At 43.5% G+C, this 20,532-nt stretch overlaps 1 protein-coding gene across 16 annotated transcripts in view; it reads right to left on the minus strand.

The window, feature by feature from the left end:
- Positions 1-572: 572 nt before the first annotated feature.
- The window catches only part of INTS6L (integrator complex subunit 6 like), a 78,869-nt gene continuing 58,909 nt past the window's right edge, over positions 573-20,532 (minus strand). For 4 of the 16 annotated variants that reach the window (XM_073879121.1, XM_073879120.1, XM_025852489.2 and 1 more), the window contains 9 exons: positions 13,026-13,120; positions 11,933-12,043; positions 9,466-9,684; positions 8,689-8,812; positions 7,329-7,471; positions 5,551-5,785; positions 2,842-3,216; positions 1,969-2,062; positions 573-1,570 (listed from right to left, as the gene is read on the minus strand). In XM_073879121.1, coding sequence (XP_073735222.1) covers positions 1,462-1,570; positions 1,969-2,062; positions 2,842-3,216; positions 5,551-5,785; positions 7,329-7,471; positions 8,689-8,812; positions 9,466-9,684; positions 11,933-12,043; positions 13,026-13,120 — 1,505 coding nt within the window. In that variant the 3' untranslated portion in view covers positions 573-1,461. Of the gene's footprint in view, positions 1,571-1,968; positions 2,063-2,841; positions 3,217-5,550; positions 6,146-7,328; positions 7,472-8,688; positions 8,813-9,465; positions 12,044-13,025; positions 13,121-20,532 lie in introns of those variants that run through there. The other 12 variants (XM_073879127.1, XM_073879122.1, XM_025852491.2 and 9 more) reach the window with 12 other exon arrangements.

Genomic DNA, 20,532 nt, shown 5'->3' on the forward strand with positions numbered 1-20,532 from the left:
CAAGCTGCCATCCTCAAGACCAGGGAGGGGGTGGGCAAGAATATGTTCAAATGCCCCAAAACTCTCTTATCATGATTCGATGGCTTTTTTCCTGATTCAGTGTTTTGCCTGGTTGCTGTACATCTTTGACTCTCTTCCAGAGTCCTTCATTCCGACAGGTTTTTCAGCGTGTCTGGAGAGGGGCTGACCCCCCAGAGTACCCTGCTCTGCCATTTTCCCCAACATCACTGGGTTCTGGGTTTAATTTAATGTTGAGGATTTAAACATTAGCTTAAAACCTAGTGTTAACATCTTCATTTAACAATGTGTACTCTGTTTTCTGAAAGGAATAATGCATCACAGGAAAGATAAAATTCTTGGGGCGCCTGGGTGGCTCAGTCAGTTAAGTGTCTGCCTTCGGCTCAGGTCATGATCCCAGAGGCCTGGGATGGAGCCCCGAGTCAGGCTCCTGCTCAGTGGGGAGAATGCATCGCCCTCTGCCCCTCCCCCCACTTGTGCTCTCTCTCTTTTAAATAAATAAATAAAATCTTTAAAAAAAAAAAAAACTAGAAATTTCTCTAGCATTACCAAACTTGTGAAAATCCATAAAATGATTTATTTCATATACGCAAACTCAAAATCTCTTGGTACACTTAAATTTTTGCAAATTAATACAGACATCACAATACTGCTCCATATAAACCTTTGTATAAACATTAAAGGAAATATATACATGATTTTTTTCTTTTAGTGCTTCCAAAGCACAGAATGTCCAAGTCCACCTGAAGACTTTCTGGTGTCACATGCAAGAACAAATGTCAGGGCTGGGGTAGTCTCAGGTGCACTTAGTAACGTCTCTAGACAAAATAGAAGAGAGTTGGAGGTAGATCGTTTGCGACTCTCCCTGCCCCCTCCCACAGAGAAATAAGTTACCCGAATAGCAGCTTTCTTACTCTTTGATTCAAACTGTCCTGAATATTGCATGGTTTAAAAGGCACAACTATGAATTGTTGAAAACTTTGTTCGGTACGCACAAGATGACCAATTGGCTTCTGAACACCTATTCTTTCTGGAGGACTTGGTAAAGGCACTGAGCAGTGCTCCAGTTACAGGGGGCCCCTAGTCACTCTGGAAATGCCCAGAACAACAAAGTTCCACGGAGGAAACCCTTATCACATCTAGTAGGGGTGACAGTGTTTACTGAATTGAACCTGCTGATGTTACTAACATCACCTTCCTCAATTGGGAAAAGAAACAACGAAACAACAAACTAATACTTTCAAGGGACAAACTCTTAGGGCAAAAGCCAGCCTTTTACTTCCAGAGACTCATTTAAAAAAAAAAAAAAAAAAAAGCTCCATGGCTTTTTCTTAGCCTCAGGAAGGCAATTCCCTTGGCTAAAACATTCTAGGAAGCTTTAACAATATCCTGTTCCATCCTACAGCACGGAGAGCTTGCCCTTTTTTCTCCTTGGTCTTTGCATTAACACAATGATCTGCTGTTGATGTGATTAACATTGTTGAGGTGGTGGTGGGAGTCTATTTTTTCTAGGACCTTCTCAAGGTACTGGATTAAGACTCGTCTTTTAAACCTAAAAACAAAGAGAAATTTTATTAACCGAAAGATACTAAAAGCACTTCCAATGTGCAAGGCACCGTGCAGGGGACAAAGTTGGGCTGGTGATCTCCGTGGGAATCGAAAATGCATCCTCGTGTAAAGACGGGGCTGAGCAGATGCTAACAGTGCCAACTGAGGGAGGGCCCAAGCCCACCTCAGACTGTGCTGAGTCCACAGGATTCCATAGAGTGGGTTGAATGAGTTGGGACTCAGATACTATCAATCTAAATGCCTCTGGAGACAGCCTTCACTCTGAGTGAGGGCCAGAGTTGGAGAAAAGCAAAGCGGAGCTCATTCCTCCCCCTGTCCTGCATTGGGCCCTACTGCTTCCAAAAAAAAAAAAAAGGAAGAAGGTCTCCTCTTTACACCCACCTTGCGGCTTCCTTGATGGTAAATTCAACAAATTGTTTCTTGACTGCAAGAGGCCCTTGCACTTCTTCAAGCAAAATGAAAATCCTTTCATACTCTGAAGATATAAAAAAGAAAACAGCTTCACTCTTTTAAAAAAAACACGAGTGGGAAATAAAATTCAATCTTTACACATCCTTGGGAGTCATTCTTCACGGGCGGAAAGTTAGATATAATTTGTACTTTAACCGTTCAAATCAAAATATCTGCCAATTAGCTACTAAGGAAACTCTCGTAAACACTGCACAGATGGGGTAGGTTGAGTCACGACCCCCAAAGTTGTCTGCGCCCTAATTCCCAGAACCCGCGAATACGTTATCGTATATGGCAGAAGGGACTTGACTTTGCAGATGTGATTAAGTTAAGGATCTTGAGATGGGGAGAGTATTCAGGTTTATGCATGAGCGTAGTCACAAACACCCGAATAAGAGGGAGGTCGTAAAGTTGGCGTCAGAAAGAAAAGATGTAAGGACGGGAGAAGAGGCTAGGCAGGAGAGAAGGTACCAACGTGATCGGCTCGGAGACGGAGGAAGGGGCCAGGAGCTAAGGAGTGCAGGCAGCCGGTGGAAGCTGGAAAGGGCAAGGAGACAGATTCTCCCCAGAGTCTCCAGAAGGAACACACCTGCTAGCGCCTTCCTTTTAGCCCAGTGAAAATAATTTCAGGATTCTGACTTCCGTATCGGGTCCTTTTAGTTAAAGCAAGAGGAATCACTTTAAGTGATGTGAAAACCCAATACTTCCCAAAAATGTACCTCAAGAGATAGCATGAATCATTTCCTGAATCAGAGAATGAGGACCTTCCGTCATATTACTAAGGTGTGTTCTTTCACTACTTACTCCGTCCAAATTTCCGAACTTCCTTCATTAACTGATGTTTTATATCCGCATTGATTCCTTGCGCCATGGCAGGAGTTATTTGCAAAGTGTTCGGTACAGTTCCCAAAGCCGATGTTACTGAGACTTTTCGATCCTCTACAGAGACACTGCCGTTTTTGCTTCCTCCTATAAGTGCGTTAGTCCCAGGTTTGTGAATCAGGCCATCTTTCCTTAGACTAGCGAAGTCATCAGACAGAGAATCCAATTGGTTGTGTGGAATACCATCTCCTGCCATATTCATAAGCTCTGGTGGGGCAGATTTTGACAAGAAGCCATCAGGTGGGATCTGACCATTTTCCATCTTCTCCTCATGGACCTCAGGAATGACAGTAACGTCTGGAAACCAAATTAAGAAGTTGAGCTGTGAGGTAGGTGCATCCTATCCACCCCACAGGTAGATCCCGGTGCTCCTCAGTTCTGAGGAAATTCTTTGTTTCAGAGAGCAAGAAGATGTACAGATGGAGTCTGAGACCCCTCCAATTGAGCTCAGGAAGATAATACTACAAAACCACTTTCTTCTTTTCATGGCGCTCTGAATACATATGGAAACCAAGTCAGACAGTACAACGAATAAGCATTCTCGGATCCCTGGCGTCCATATTTAGCGGCTGCCTGTGTTTTACAAGCTGAAAAGCAGCAAGTCTCACTTGATGTCATGACTCCTGTCATTGACATATAAAACACCATGCTTCACTGAGCTTGGCACCACACCACGTGGGCCCCCTTCAACCTCCCTCCTCTCTACCTCAAAAGTTCTGAGGAAACACAGGTGGCCATTAGGTCTCAAGGCTCTATATGGACTCCATCACCAAAAATCTTTGTCTGTATATGATTCTCATCATTCCTTCTGTGACAAAGAAGTGGGTTTCCTTTTACTCCCAAGTCTGATCCCTGTACTTCATATGCTCGGCCTCTTCTGGGCAAGGCACCGAGCCAAAGCCGGGGGATCAGCAGGGAATGAGACAGACGGCAACAATCCCTACCGTTACGGAACGTACATCCTCACGGAGAAGGCAGACAGTAAGTGCAAATGAGACAAGGAGCACAGGGAATGAAACAGTATGACTTTGTGTTAGGAAGGAAGGAAGTCAGCAGGGATGTGAGCGAGAGCAGGAGGGGAAGCCTGTGTGAGGCGTGGTCGGGCAGGGCCCCCTGAGGAGGTGAGCCCTGGGCAGAGCCAGGAACAGGAGACGGAGGTGGCCTGTGCCCACGCAGAGGAGGAGGTCCAGCTGCCGGGAGGGCCGTGCAGGGCCCCAGGAGGGGACTAACCGGGGCTGTGGAGCCAAGGACAGACGCAGAGAGAGCGAGAAGGACACGGTGAGGGCGCATGTAGGAAACCATGACAGGGTCAGGGGGTGCCGGGCCTGGAGACCAGCATCGGGAGCTCAGACTCCGTTCTACGTGCTCGGGGGAGTTGAGGACGGGTTTCAAGATGGACATGGCACCATCTGGTTTCTGTGTGGCCATGGCCACTCTGGCCACAGCACAGTGAATGGGTTAGACAGGGCCAAGAATGGGAAACAGGGAAATCAGATGAGAAGCTGCTGTAGTAGCTTGGGGACAGATGGTGGCAGCACAGACTAGAGGGATGGAGACAAAGGGGGTGATACAGGAATTCTATTGGGTGTCAGGTTGCCTGGACTTGCCAAGGGATGGAAGTGAGAGAATTAAAAGAAATCATGGTGACTCCAAGGGTTTTCACCTGAAACCCTGCGGAAATAATAGTGCCAGGGCTGGGCAGGGGCCCATGCCCAACTGCTCCTGAGAGTGGATCAGGCCCTGCTCTTCCCGATCTGGCTCACTGACCTCATGCTAACTGGTGGTGTCACTTAAGATTAAGCGTCATGCACTGGGGACAGCTGCGGGGAGAGCTGTTTTGGAGAGAGTGGAGGTGAGGCTTTCCAATGAACCACGTGAAACCGAATGAGTTTTGTCTGCCCATCGGACACCTCAGTGGAGATACCATGTCCATCGATAAATTTAATTCTGGCGTTTGGAGCAAGTTGTAGTCGAGAGGGGTAAATAAAATACCCGAGTTGTTGACATGTGCATCTCCTGGAAAGCCCAAGACTGCACGGGGTCACCTAGGGAGGGGAGAGGGGCCAGGATGGAACTTTGGGTCCCTACACAATTTACAGGTGGGAGAGAAGGGGAGAAACCACAAAAAGAGGATGAAGAGGGGTTGCCATAAAAGGGCAAAGAAAGCCAGGGCTCGTGGTGACTGCTTCCGCGGAGGAGGGAGTGAACAACTGCGTCAAATGACACGAAGGAGCAATGGCAACATGCGGCAGACATGGGGGGACCCTGACGACTCCCGTGGCAGCGGAGGGGAGAGGCGGAGCCGGACCGCACTGGGTGAGAGCAGGCGGAGGAGATGAGGCCACAGAGGCCAGCGCAGACCCAGCCATGCTCTTCTTGAGCCCGTTCGCTCCTGCTGCTCCGGGAACCTGCTTCCTCGCTCTGACTCATGCAGCAACATGCTCCTACCTCCACAAGCAGGGCCTCCGCGTCCCATGGGGCACCTTTGCACCTACCCCATGGATGATTTAATAAGGGTTTACTTAACGACCGAAAGGTGAATACAAAAGAAATGAGTACAAAGGAAACTAAAGTTGCTTAGTGTCTTAGTCGTCTAGGAGCCATAAGGAAATCACAACCACTACTCTATACCTGTACGGACAAGGGTGGGTTTTATGAGGTTTGGATAAGATGGTAACCACGAGGCTGAGGGTGGTCCCTTGCCGCCCACGTGGTTAGTTACAGTAGGTGGTGTTTGTGGTTTCGCCAACAGCAGGGACATACTCCGCCTTCTCTTAGGTGACAGAGGACTGCTGGCTTCTCCGGGACGCTTCACTTTGTTTTGTGGCCCTGCTACGAACTCATCTGCTTCATCAATCATCATTCCCTAGAAGACATCAACGAACGTGTTCCAATAAAGATCATGCAAACCACCACCAACACAGGCCCTGCTCACGGGCCCGAGATTTGCCACGCCCCACACCGACTCCTCGCTCAGATGGCGCCACTCTGGTCCAGTAGAACAGGTCGCCAAGGTCAGACATGGTGCAATCATGGTTACCCAGAAAGCTTGAGGAATGAGCAACTCACATGAACCGAAGTGGGAATAAACCCACAGTGACCTTTCTGAGGAAGGACAAACCATGCTGAACCAACAATTCCCTTTTGTGTGCTTTTGCGCTTTAAACGCATCATTAGGAAATATTATCACCGTACAGAATGCTGCATGTAGATGGTGGACAGCAGGCTGATGGAAAAAAAAAAAAAGAAAATGTCATTCCCCCGACAGCAACCTCACAGAGATTCAAATATGTCCACTGTGGGGGGATTCTCACTCTGGGGGGTAAAGGATAAGTGTAGAAGGGTAGCTAAAAGCTGTTGTCATCCAAGGATAACCCAAGAATATGAAAATATTTTCATAAAATCATAATAAATGACATTTCCAAGGCACTTTCCAGAGCAAAGCAGTACAGAAAGGTGAAAACACATTCACTGCGCATCACTATATATCAGGTCATGTTCGCAACAGTATCACACGCACTCACTCAATACTCCACAGGGCTCTATTAGTTAAGCGTAACAAAGAGCCCCAGCGCTACAAGTGAGGAGACCAAGGCACAGAAAGACTAAGAAAAACCCCAATTAACTGAGGATGGGGGTGAAGTGGGATACCTTCCAGTCTTGTTTTGTTACGAGAGAGATTATTGTGTGGTCTGCACCTTAATACCAATTGTCTTCTCCGTGTGTGCAGATATAATCCCCATGGGTCCTCATCCTTAAATGGTCAAGTCAGCATCTCTCTCTCTCTCTCTCTCTCTCTCTCTCTCTCTCTCACACACACACACACACACACACACACACACACACACACGCCACATTTAGATCTCTAGTAGGACAGTCCAAATAAAGCAACATCACCTAGTACTTCCTATTTCAAGAGGAACACTTCGTCACGGTCTAGATAGAGCATTAGAGATCTGAGTCATGGAAACAGGAAATAAATGGTGATCTCAATATTAGAGGAATTAGTGTGTAGACATGGGAATGGATACAGACTCTGGAGCTGGAAAGATGTGGGTTCAAATCCTGGCTCTTATCAGCCGTGTTATTCAGGGCACGCCACTTGACCACTGTGAGCCTTGATCTCTTATGAAAGGGCACATGGGAACACTCATCCGCACTGCAAGCATTAAATGTGATCATTTAAAACACCAGCTCCTACTTGGTACTCAATCAAGGCCTACTATTTTCTTCAAGCAACACATCTGTGCATCAGGACACTCCCCCTTTCCATTCACAAAGAGCCCTAGAGTCTATTTCATCTCTTAAACAAACAGAGGGAGCTCTGATTTATATTCATCGTGCCCAGAAGAAAGGAAATATAAGCAAGGATATCACCACGTAGGCAGCCCCGGAAGTCAGCATCTTACCTTCTTATCTTGTTTGAACGGATTGCCGAAAGTATGCAGTCTTTTTGGTTGATCGGGATCAATCTCTCGAAGAGGAGAAGCCAATGTCTTTAGATATTCCTGATAGTTACCCATTTGTGCGACTGGAACACTATGAAGGGAATCTGTAAATCACAGGGAGAAAAACGCATCGTCTACAGCTGCAGTGTGCCACCCTTTGGGGAGGACATGATCACAGTTGGCTTTAGCAATGTGGCCTTGGCATAAAATTTTGAATTCTAAGATCCAAAGGCATCTCTCTTCATTCCACTCATTAACTCAGGGTACCATCACTACTGCCTACAAGCTCAGATCACGAGGTCAACCACAACTCCCTTCTGCTTCCAACCAGGTTTGAAAATGGGCTGACATCTGGTACGCCACCACCCAACTTGAGGCACCATGTTTGCTCTGCATTTCAAAGAGCCTAGGCTCCATGGTTCTCTCTTATCATCCGGAGAACCTTGGTTAGTAGGCCTTATGTTCTTGGGAGAATGTGATTAAATCGACAGGCTCTCTTCCTTAGAGAAGCTTCCTCCTTGCCACAAAACTTGGTGTATAATTTTAGGAGATGGGCCAAGCTAGGATTTGCTCATTTTAACAGACAAATGACCCATTTTAAAATGAACAAAAGTGAGTAAAGGGGAATTGTACACCATCACCAATTATCCTAGACACTATCAGGCGTAAATGAGGAATTCTGGATTGAATTCATCATGGCAGGCCGGTTGTGCAATTTCCGAAATCTGACAGACCTAGGTCCTGCCACTTTCCAACTCCCGGAACCTGGACTAGCTATTAAAATGCGAGAGAGAGAGAGAGAAACAGATTCTTAACCAGAGAGAGAGCAAACTGATGGTTACCAGAGCAGAGGGGGTGGGAGGAATGGGTGAAACAGAGGACAGGGAGGGAGGGCACTTGTGATGAGCTCCCGGGCTTTGTACGGAAGTGCTGAATTGTACACCCGAAACTAATATTACACTGTATGTGAACTAGACTGGAATTAAAATAAAAACTTCAAAAAAAGAAAAAACTGCTCACTCTCGGTTTCCACGTCCATAAAATGGGCATAAAAGGCAGTATCTCTCTCATGGGACTGTTTTGAGGCTTACAAAAGCTGAAGCATGCATGGGTAGTGCAGGATATATGCCGATTAATGCACACCTCCCCTAAAACCTGAGGACAAGCAACTTGTGCTGGGGACTGTAGGGATTAAGCAAAAATGGGCCTTCTAAGCCTTGAAATATGACAAAATAACCTACCAATTATGCAGTAAGCACCTTCACGGAAGTCAGGCTTGCCGTTCTCCTAATCAACAAGAAGTACTGCTTTGTTCATTTACCTTCATCCTGTCCCACGATAAACTTGTGTGTCTTCAGCAAATTGGATCTCATTCTGGTTAACTGGTCTAAAAGACCTCTACGTGGAATATCATAAGCATTCCTATATGTCTGAGGTTTCAAATCCTATTCAAAAGGGAAGAAATAATTTCAGTCACTCCTGGGGCTTTTGACGTCGAAAGGGTCATTCTTACTCTCTTAAAATCTCAGTAAAGAGAACGACAGTCAATATAACTAACTGGAGTAGAAATCGGCCAGTGGCCGGTTTGCCTTCGATGGCCTTTTTCTGAATTCCAATATGCCCACAAAGTATTCAGAGCACTGGGAATATCCTTTTCCAAGTACGTCAGCTGGCCCGGCCCATTCTGCCCAACGTGGGCCTCCCCTATGGGAAATCGTGGGGCCAGGGGTCCCGGCGGGGCTGGCCAAGACTCTCTCACAGATGCTCTGCTGCCCGAGAGTCCTCAAACCCGATCGTCTTCGTTGTCCCCTGCTCTCACAGGTGCGAGAGGAGCAGTATGGCCCGAAGGCTCTCCCTGTCCACTCCCGTCCTCTCTCCGCTTTAGCGTTCCCAGACATTGCCCACCCCCTCCCCGCCGAACACATCTTGTACATTGAATTCCGTATCGGCGTCTGCGGGCAGGACAACTCCTAGACTGGTCCATATGGCTAACCATGAAGTCCAAAACAGGATCGTAATCATTTCACAATTAAAGTAATATGACATAAACCTATCAGACGAGTTCAAACAAACACAAACAATTTATGTCACAGTTTACCTTGTTTAAGAGCCCTAACTGGAAGCCAGCAAATTCTTTGGTATTCAATTCTGTCAGTCTTGGTGCACTTTCCCCTATGATTTCTTTCAATAGTTTTCTAAAATTTTTACTGTGCGTCAAGGACACGCCACCTCCAGAATGGTTTTTCACTTTGATTCCAATTTCCTGGGGAGGTTTCTTCCCCACGGATGCTAGTATTCGTTCTGACTCTAGTTTGGTCTAAAATGAAAGTACATAGTATGTTAAGAAAAGATCTACATTATCACGGTTGTTTTCACTACTTAAGAAAGGTAATACTTTAAGAACCCCACAGAACAATTTTTCAATTGTAAATCATAGAAAAACTGATAATTAAACATTTCCCTGTGCACAGCAAACAGGGAGGGGGCCTAGAAAGGTAAACGACTTACTACATTGTTTTTCTCTCGTCTAGTGTCAAAATTATGATTGAATCATGGAGAGAATGGAAACTGTGACTAAGACTTCCATTCATAGACATTTATATAAAATCGCATTTTGTTGCTGTAGAATCTATCTAAGTCAACATATTTATTTCAGACCCAGACATAAAGGTTTAAGATTCTGTATTTACAAACGTAAACTAGTGCTAAAATTCAGATTACATAGATTGGCATTACATCTGGAAAAAATTATATTGTTTATTTCTAATATCGGACCACCCCCCAAAAAGTAATGCTTAATTTAACAAACATTACCACGTAAATAATATGTAATGTGTACTCAGTAAGTTACTAGCTAACTTACAAAAAAAAAAAATCCTCTTACTAGACACTGCTAAACCACATTGATAAATATTGCTTGACAGTGTACTGGGCACATTTTGTGATTTACATACATCTGAGATGGTTCAAGGAACACTGGCGACATAGCTATTAAATTAGTAATTAAATTAGTAATTGGAGTGATTATAAATTAGTAATAATCTTTTCTTTTTCTCTAAAAGAAGGAATCCCACCAATGCCCAGTAAGCCCAAAAGAATTTTGAGTTTCTTATGATTAGGTCGGAGATATTCGCTAATTCTCACTATGATTGGAATTAAGTACATTTATTATCTTTTGCAAAAAAATTAAGTCATGAAATAAGGGAGAAGAGCAAATGAAGGGCCTGTTTCCAGAAATGGTTCTGAAATCTCATTTGAAAAACTACACAAACAACATGTCCCAGAAGGTCCCAGAACTTGCATGAGTTTCAACTCGGCTCACTATTCTTCCGTGTGGCCATACCCTGCTGACACAGCCTTAAAGGCCTAAGGTAGACATCAAATAAAAAATATATATAAATCAACAGGTCAATCAATCAATAAATAACCAAAACAAAACATTAACAACAAAAATCTATTAGAGGAAAGGGGGTCGTGGGGACAGTCGGTAGACCAGAAATCTAGGTTTGCCTTTACTTTCTTTTGCATCTATGAGCGCGCTGGTCAGGTAGGAGATGGTAAGCCCCAGACCATCCTTCTGTCTGTGCCAGGTCCTCGCAAGGTGTGTCAGCGTCCCCAACTGTGGAGTCATTTTGGTTCTTTAGTGACATCTGACACTCTTTGGCTTACTCCTATCTGTATCCTACAATCCCAACTTCCAAACATATCTGACTTAAAGCCTGACGGCCACTGCAAATGCTAGTACTGCTCCCTACCTGGGAATACCCTTGTGCGGAAGAAGAAAGTAAAAAGGCTGCATCAATTGGTCATATAACATAACACATTTGTATGGCAGTAAAGCTCTAACTCAGTAGCTCTCAAATATTTCCATCCTGCAAGAATGGGCTAGGTAGAGGTGAGAAGTATGATAAGTAGGGGTGAGTGGAGGATGAGGTACTAATAGAGGGGCAGGCAAGGGACAAGGTGAATAATGGTAAATGAGGTGGGGGTCTAAAGGAACAGATGGAGGGCAAGAGGAGAGGAGGTTGAACTCCACTCTTCAGGTCCCCTTGGGGCCTATCACCCTCCAGCAATGAGGGACACTGGTCTCATCTCCCCGTCTCCAAGAAAAGGCATCTGGATATTTATTGCCTAAACACGAATGTCAGGCAAGACGTTGAACCACCACACCATGCCTCCGCGTGCTGACCTAAAAAAAGGGGGGGGGGGTGCTCTAGCCCAGTGTGACTTGAGGAGAAACTAGGTTGAGGACAGACAAAATGTGACCCATGAGATAATTTTACTAAGCCTCTGCCCCTCTTAGGCCACAAGATATCAACCAGCTTGTGGGGTAGCACAAACTGGCGAGCAAAAGGAGAAATGGCACAGCATCCAATGACACTGACAGACCCTTAACTGCAGTTTAATGGTGAAGCTAGAAGCCATAGAGAATCACATTATTACTAATCCATAAAGTGGAGAAATAGATACACATTTAATTTGAAAAATTACAATTACACTAAAGAATAAGGAAATGCACTTCTGAGGGCAAAGGATTTTTGTTTGTTTGTTTTTACCAATACTACCTGTTGGCTGAGTTTTTTAAGGTAAGAGATAACACTGTAACTAAGTCCACAATCTAAATTATCTGATATCAGATTTGGAGCTCCCATCATCCTTAGTGCTTTCTTTAATGGCTATAAGGAAACAAAATACACAACAGTAAGAATAGAATAAATCTTAAAATACTCAAAGTTCAGTTATAAGGGGCAAAGGGACATGATTCATTTCTTAGAAGTCAAGGTGCTGCACATAAAACCAAACATGGAACATTAAAAAGTGGCAATGAATATAGCAGAGGAGTAAGGAGCAGAAAGTAACAAAATCAGAAGAGAGTGGGAGAAGAAGAGCAAGAAACAGCAAATTCAAACAGGTAAATTGCTTTCAGGCTTAATTCCCAAATCATAAAATCATTTCATATTGCATTTTATCGTGCACCCCGTTCCTGCCATGGTAAATACTAACACACCCCAATTTCTCCTCCCAGTGACACCATTGGTACCCTTTAAGATTCTGCCTTTTCACCTCTAGAAACTTGGCCGAAAGTTTGCCACATCTGCCTCTGAAATGATTTCGATCATCTTGATTTCGATTATACGACCAGTTCAAAATCATCATGACTGTTTTCCCCCAAATTGCAGAAACCCAAAGGAGGCCAAGTAGCTTTTTGTTCTTTTTGGATTCCCCTCCCCCAACCAGTGCCCCTGCTTCGTGCTGTGTCTTGGACACATTTACCAGGCAGTACGTCAATATATGGCCTTCAGAGTTGTTTTTCAGAGGGAAACCCCATATTCAAAATTTCTAGAGTTAAAAAGGGAAGTTGGTATCATACATGAGTCCAGACCTATTTTTCTTAAATCCCCAAATTCCACTTTCATAAGGTTACTTTAATAAGAGAAACATAGATAGACGTGTTGTTTTAAAAAATAACCATGGCAGTTAAAGGCAATAAAATAAACAATTCTCTTACACATAATTTGAGAAGACAGTGGCGACACAAATATTTAGCAATAAAAATATCGAGCTTATTTCAAGGGTCCAGTGTTTGGTTCACTGACATTTCTGGTGACAAGAATCATCATTGATACAGCTAATGCATATATACACATAAATACATACTAATAAGTAGTACGGAGGCAGAGTTTTTAAGTAGCTGTCAAAAGCCTGTCGCCACTTCAGATTTGGCTTAAGCTTGTGAACTTTAAACAAGTCATCTGTAAGAGAAAAACCAAACAAAGTATTACGTGATTCCAGTCCTAAATTCCAAGATCTAAATCAAGCAACCCGCGTCTGTTATATCATTTCCTAGACAGCTCAACTTTCAATTACATTAGATGAACCTCTCATTGATCTGATTGTCTTTTTTGGTACTATTTACCAAAATTATATGGAGTATTTTTCTAGAAAAAAACAATTCTCAGGTTAAATATTCCTCTGCCATCTGTGAAGCTACATAAAATGTAATATTTAAGCCCTGACTCCGATCCACACGTGAAGTATCTTTCTGGCCCGTTACCTATTGGTAACATGACTGTACTAATTTTCACCTGAGGGGGACTCCATGGTCACTGGTCGATGGAATATTTCTTTCATTTGAATGGAGGGTGTTAAGGCAACAACAAGGACAAAACCCGAGAATCACAGAGACAGAGAACAGATCAGTGGCAGCCAGAGGCAGGGTGGGGGCATAGGGGGTAGGCAAAATGGCTGAAAGTGATCAAATGGTACAAACTTCCAGGTACAAAATAAATTAAGTCCTGGGGGATGTCATGTACGGCATGGTGACTCTAGTTAACGATACTGTATTGCATACTTGCAAGCTGCTAAGACGGTAGATCTTAAAATTTCTCATCGCAAGAAATTTGTGATCACGCGTCGTGACGGATGTGAACTAGTGTTCGCGGTGTTCTTTTCACAACATGTACAAATGCCGACTCATTAACATTGCGCACGGGAAACTAACGTTATATGTCAATTATATGTCAATAATTAATACATAAATAAATGGAGGGTGTTGCGAAGAGACTTTACAAAGTATATGAGAACAAAAGCGAAGCCTCTAACTTCCAGGCAATGACAGCGAGCTCTAAATTATGCTTTGGATTCGCCTTCATCAGCCGATACTTTGTTTAGTCCCATTCCCTGCCCTCCTCCGTTTCTTCCCTTTCAGTGTCAGGCATTTCGAGCCAAACGTTGGGTCTGTCAAATACTAGTTAACAATCAGGTCATGGCACTCGTATAAGCTAGGGAGATGTTAGGTTGAAGTTCGAAACTCTGTACAACTAAATACGTTTCTTGAATACCATGTGCGTTAACACCCCTAAAGATACTGTCTGTCCTTAAATAAGCGGACAGCCCCTCTACCTTTTTCAAACTTAAATTTAATTGTTTTCAGAACCTAAACGCATATAGACACTACAGGAAAATTGCCAAACCAAGTCATTATTTCCTTCTGAGGGTATGAAAAAATCTTTTTTATATATTAATTCAAAATTGGTATCACCAGACATCAACGGGAACCCGCCACACTTAATACAAATGCCCAAGATATTTTAAATTCATCTTCTATTTTGTTTCTTCAGGTTTCATTGGCTCTTATCCAAAAAAATCCAAATGCTTTACTTCCAAGGACAAAAGCATCCCTATGCCATATGCATAATTTCTCTACAAATAGGCCTATTCTTTGAAATGCTGAATTACTTTAGTTAAGAAAAGCAACTACACATTTTCTTCCTTTTACTGCTATAATAAATTATTCACCCCTGCCGAAACTAATTTAAATGAATTTACAAAGTCATAAAATGTGGGTCTTTTGTTCTTTTGGTGCAGGGTAGAAAGAACAAAGAAAAACAGATCTGAAGAGATTTCTGGCTCATTGTAACATGCAGGTCCTTTAAAGACCATTCATATCTTGACAGAAAGGAACGAGAGACGGTGGAAATATGCTGTTATACTTGGGTCTTTATGTGGAGTCTGTTGGGAATTAAGCAGATTTTTGGAAACTGACAAATTGAAAATACCACAAGACTGGGGAGACATTTAGATATAAATAGATTAGATAATGAGAGTCAAGAATAGTCTTAGAATTTCAAACAATGCCGATTGCAATGATTCCACCAATTAGTCTAATTTAGTCTAATTATTTCTTGTCGGAGTTTTTGAAACGGGGGAGGAAGAAAGGGAATGTTCCATAGTCTAGATTAAGGGTAGAGAGCTACTGGGGTAAGGCTGCTTGAGTCACATTCTCCGCGGGGCAGGAAATGATTTCCACGGCGTTAGGCTGTATTAGGATGGGACAGCGAAGATGTCATAAACATTCAGCTAGTCAACGTTTGAAAGACAAAGAGATCAGAGTGTAGGAGAGTAAAGTGATACTACCCACACCTCAAAACCTACTAACATTTTCCCTTCCATTCATTTCTCCCCATTTCCTGCTGCAAAAAAAGTTGGGGAGGGGGGGAAGAGGTGGGCTTGAGTTCCAGGCTCAGCCACACACTTAGCAGAGTGAGCTTTGAGAAACCACTTTGCCTTCTTGTGCCTCCGTTTCTTTTTGTTCTCCTGATTGGAACACCGGTCTTAACATGGAACCGAATTTTATTTTTTGCACAAATCCCAGTTCTTAATTAAAACAAACAAACAAACGGGGGCACCTGGGTGGCACAGTCAGTTGAGCATCTGACGTTTGGTTTTGGCTCAGGTTGTGATCTCAGGGTCATGACCTCAGGGTCGTGAGATCGAGCCCCATGTAGGGCTCTGTGCTCAGTGCTCAGTGGGGAGTCTGCTTGGATTTCTCTCTCCCTCTCCCCCCACACTCTGTCTCTCTAAAATAAATAAATAAATAAATACTTTTAAAAAAACAGGTGAACTGAATGTGGTATAGCTGAGAAAAAAAAGTTGCTACAAATGTCTTAATTTCTGTAGTTATTGGCACTCGATAGAAAAAAAAAGATCTTATTGAGAGATAATCTTCTTGCCAACTGTGATATTCTGGTTCCCACCCTACTGACATGATTCTCATGATGGCTCATTGATCCAATTAAGCCTCACTTATCCATTCCAGGTAAGTTTTAGTGCTTAAATAATTAAACGTCTGTTAACTACTTTTGATGGAAATCTTGAATCAATAAAGAAAAAAAAAAACCAAGGGTGACCTTTATGGACAATTATCATATTATGCAGTAATACAGTGATGTTTCTGGGCATTAGGAAGTGTATGTGACTTAACTTGCCTTTTTACTAAATGCCCTGCCCAACAAATTGCAAAACCGTCCTATATCTTTATATAACGTCCTTCATATGGAATACCAGTGCCTTCAAGAGCTATGAAAATAACATAGATATCAATAATGGCAATAGTAATGATAACGCTAATAGCATTACTGAGCAGTTACTATTTGCAATTTAACTGCATTAATTCATTTAATCCCAACTAAATGCCTTTGCAATACATACTATTATTACGCCCATTTCACAGATGAAGTAAGTAAGGCACAGAGAGGCTATGTATCTTATCCAAGGTCAAAAAGCTAGCAAACGGCAGAGCCAGGATCCATATGAGGGCAGCTACGCTCTACAGTCCATACTCTTCTTTTTTAAGATTTGTTTGTTTATTTATTTGAGAGAGGGGAAAGGGACAGAGGGAGAGTGGGAGAGAGAGAATCCCAAGCAGACTCCCCACTGAGCCAGGAGCCTGACACGGGGCTGGATCCCATGACCCTGAGATCATGACCTGAGCCGAAATCATGAGTTGGACACTTAACTGACAGAGCCACCCAGGCGCCGCTCTACAGTCCACACTCTTAACACCGTGGAGCTACACAACCCAGAAAGCGAAGTAATGGTGGAAATGTTGAGAGGGTCTATTTCAGAACTCAACACAAAACCTAAGTTTGGGACTCGGGGGCACAAGGACCTCCAGCCTCTAAGGGTGTGAAAACCCCTGTGCTCCCTGGGAAGACACAGGTTACAGAAAAGCCTGGAAATGGATATTTAAAGGCAAGGGGCAGAATGGGAACTGAGTCAAGGACAGACTGACCCTCAAATGGATGCGTGGCATGGGGGAAGGGGGAGGGATCAACGATGCCTCTGGGGTTTCTGGTTTGGGATGTTTGCAGAGGGATGGTGATGGCTCTAGGCAGGGTTGGATCCTTGGTGTCAGAGGTTAAGGAGGACCAGGGACAGATGTGGCACATGTACTTCTTGTGACAGAGGAGAAGGGGAACTTGGCATTTGGGGAAGAGGCAGACTGATGGGTGACCAAGCAGACAGTACTGGGAGTTGACCTTACCTAGTACTGGGGAGTGTGAGAGTGGGCATCACGTGGCTACTCAGGCACAGCAGGTGCACAAAGGAAGGACTGGATGCTTCCTCTTAATCTTTATGCCATGTCCACATCTGACTTCTATTACCCGCAAGACCAGCAAAGCCCAGGCTTAGAGGGCGGGTCTCACTATTGCGAAGAGCAGTACATCTCAATTTCTACTGGGAGAGCAGCTACCCTGCTTAGGGGCACTTTCACATAATAATTTGGAAGGCAAGCTGAGTTTAGACCAAAGATGAGATGCTAGAATTCAGCCCCTAATAGTTCTATAGAACTTTTCCACTGCCCTGCACTAATAAGGTCACCTCAACCCCTGCGGTGGCAATGGAGACCACGTGGGGAGGAGTAGTGAGGAACTCCTACTTCTCCCAGCCAGGGACGTATCATTCTAGTGAGGATCCAGAACCCCCACCCCACCCCCAGAGCAGTAACGAGGAGCCCCTCCCTTTGAATGTCAACAGAGGCCAAGTGGGGAACCTGGACTTCTACCCCCTCCTGGCACTAACGAGGCAGTACCTTGCAATCTCTGCCAGGAGTGAGAGAGGAAGCTGAACCAGAAGGCTTAAATAAGATCGAGACTCATAACATAATGCTGAAAAGGCACGGGAGTCAACTGAAAATCCTTCATCGTACCAAGAACGAGAAAGATCTCACAACACATTCAAAAGACCATCAAGAGATGCCAACACCAAAATGACAGAGACTTTAAAAATATCCAATAAAGATGTAAAAGAAGCCAGCATAAAAAAGCTTTCGACAAGCAATTATAAACTGGCGTGACACAAATGAGAAAACAGAAAGCCTCATCAAAGAAAGAGAAAGGAAAAAGCAGAAGATATAAAGAAGAACCCAATGGAAATCTTAGAACTGAAAAATACAATAACCAAAATAAAAAGCTCAACGGATGGGCTCAAAAGCACAATGGAGGGGACAGAGGAAATAATCAGTAAACTGGAAAAGAGAACAGGAGAAATCACCCAATCTGAATAACAGAAAACAGACACACACACACACACACACACACACACACACACACACACCCCGCCAAAATGACCGGATCCAAGATTTGAAAATCTTTCCCCGTTCCGTTAGCTTGCTTTTTCACTCTAAGTATGGCCTTTGCTGCACAAAAGTTTTTAAGTTTGATGGAGCCCCATGTGTTTATTTCTGCTTCTGTTGCCTGTGCTTTTGGTGTCACCTCTCTCTCGTTATTTCTTTCTTTCTTTCTTTTTTAAAGATTTTATTTGTTTGACAGAGAGAGACACAGCGAGAGAGGGAACACAAGCAGGGGGAGCGGGAGAGGGAGAAGCAGGCTTCCCGCGGAGCAGGGAGCCCGAGGCGGGGCTCGATCCCAGGACCCTGGGATCACGACCTGAGCCGAAGGCAGACGCTTAACGACTGAGCCACCCAGGCGCCCCTATTTCTTTTTTTTTTTTTAATTTCAAGTTTTTATTTCAATTCCAGTTAGTGAACATACAGTGTTATATTCGTTTCAGGTATTAGAATGTAGTGATTCAACACTTGCGTACACACCCCGTGTTCATCACAAGCGGACTCCTTACTGCCCATCCCCTCTTTCCCCCACCCCCTGCTCCTCCCCTCTGGTGACCAGCAGTGCGTTCTCTATGGTTAAGAGTCTGTTTCTTAGTTTGCCTCTCTGTCTTTTTTCCCTTTTGCTCATTTGTTTTGTTTCTTAAATTCCACATAGGTGTGAAATCATATGGTATTTGCCTTTCTCTGACTTATTTCGCTTAGCATTATACTCTCTAGGTCTATCCATGTAGTTGCAAAGGGCAAGGTTTCATTTTTGATGGCTGAGTAATATCCCATTGTGTACACACACCACCTCTTCTTTATCCATTCACCTATCAATGGATACTTGGGCTACTTCCATATCTTGGCCATTGTAAATAATGCTGCCATAAACATAGGGGTGCATGGGTCCCTCTGAATTAGCATTCTTGTAGTCTTTGGGTAAATATCCAGTAGTGCAATTACCGGATCATAGGGTAGTTCTATTTTTAACTTTTTTTTCCTATTTTTAAGTTTTTGAGGAATCTCTATGCTGTCTTCCCCAGTGGCTGCACCAGTGTCATTCCTTACAACTGCATGCGAATCTACAGTTATCTGAAAATAAAAGGCCGTCTTAAAAAATAGAAACATAATACCATTAACAGTCAAAGTGGAGATTATCTAATCTTTCACTTTATAGTTGGGAAAACTGAAGTCACAAAGGGTGAGATCGTGCCATTTGTGACATGGATGCTACCATGCTAAGTGAAATAGGTCGGACCGAGAAACAGAAAAACCATATGATTTCACTCATATGTGGAATCTAAAAACACAAAACAAATGAATAAACAAACAGAAAGCATAATCAGACCTATAAATCCAGAGAACAAGCTGATGGCTGCCAGAGGGGAGGGGGGTGGGAGGGGTGGGTGAAATGGGTGAAGGGGCGTGGGAGGTACAGGCTTCCAGTTATGGAATGAACACGCCACGGGGATGGAAGGCACAGCATGGGGAACGTCACGAATGGTATTGCAACGGTGCTGTTATGGGGACAGAGGGCAGCCACCCTTGCGGGGAGCACAGCGTAAGGTATAGACTTGTCCAGTCACTATGTTGTACACCTGAAACTAATGTAACATTGTGTGTCAGCTATCCCCATGTAAAAACATTTTTTAAGAAAAGAAATCATTAACTAATAAATTTATTTGAATTTATAAATAATTTAAACAAATCCACAAAATATAGGTACTTTCTATTGGTGCCCTTATTAATCTCAAAGACATAACCTATATTTTATGTCAATGACAATCACCTTTGAGAGGACATTTTTAGAGTGGACTAAGAAATAAAGTCGGTAGACTATATACAAAATAATCATGCTAATCCATTTATAATGACCCATTCTTAACCTGCTTAAACTTGCAACATTTGAAAGAATTGTTTTTTCAGTACATGTAGTACAAACACTATAGCACTAAAAATCTTACGCTTTTAATGACTAGATGAAAACTCAAAGGTTGAAACTTTTTGCAGAAATTAAGAAACTCCATCGAATAAAAATGATCCCAACTTTACAACTAAAAGGATACCTACACCACATGGTACGACTATATTGCTCCAAACAGATGCGGCTCTTTCAACGAGGAAAAAAAAAATCTCTACACACATTTTCAGTGATATCTCAGTAGCAGCTTCTGGAGTCGCTCCTTGTAGAATTTTACCATGGAAACGACAGCTTCTACGACTTAACTTGCCTAACACAGATGCCTCCGGAGCATTTAAGATTCCTTTATG

This window comes from Callorhinus ursinus, unplaced genomic scaffold, assembly GCF_003265705.2.
Source record: "Callorhinus ursinus isolate GAN/ISIS: 27379988/994484 unplaced genomic scaffold, GSC_fseal_2.0 scaffold33, whole genome shotgun sequence".
In the NCBI taxonomy this organism is placed as follows: Eukaryota; Metazoa; Chordata; class Mammalia; order Carnivora; family Otariidae; genus Callorhinus; species Callorhinus ursinus.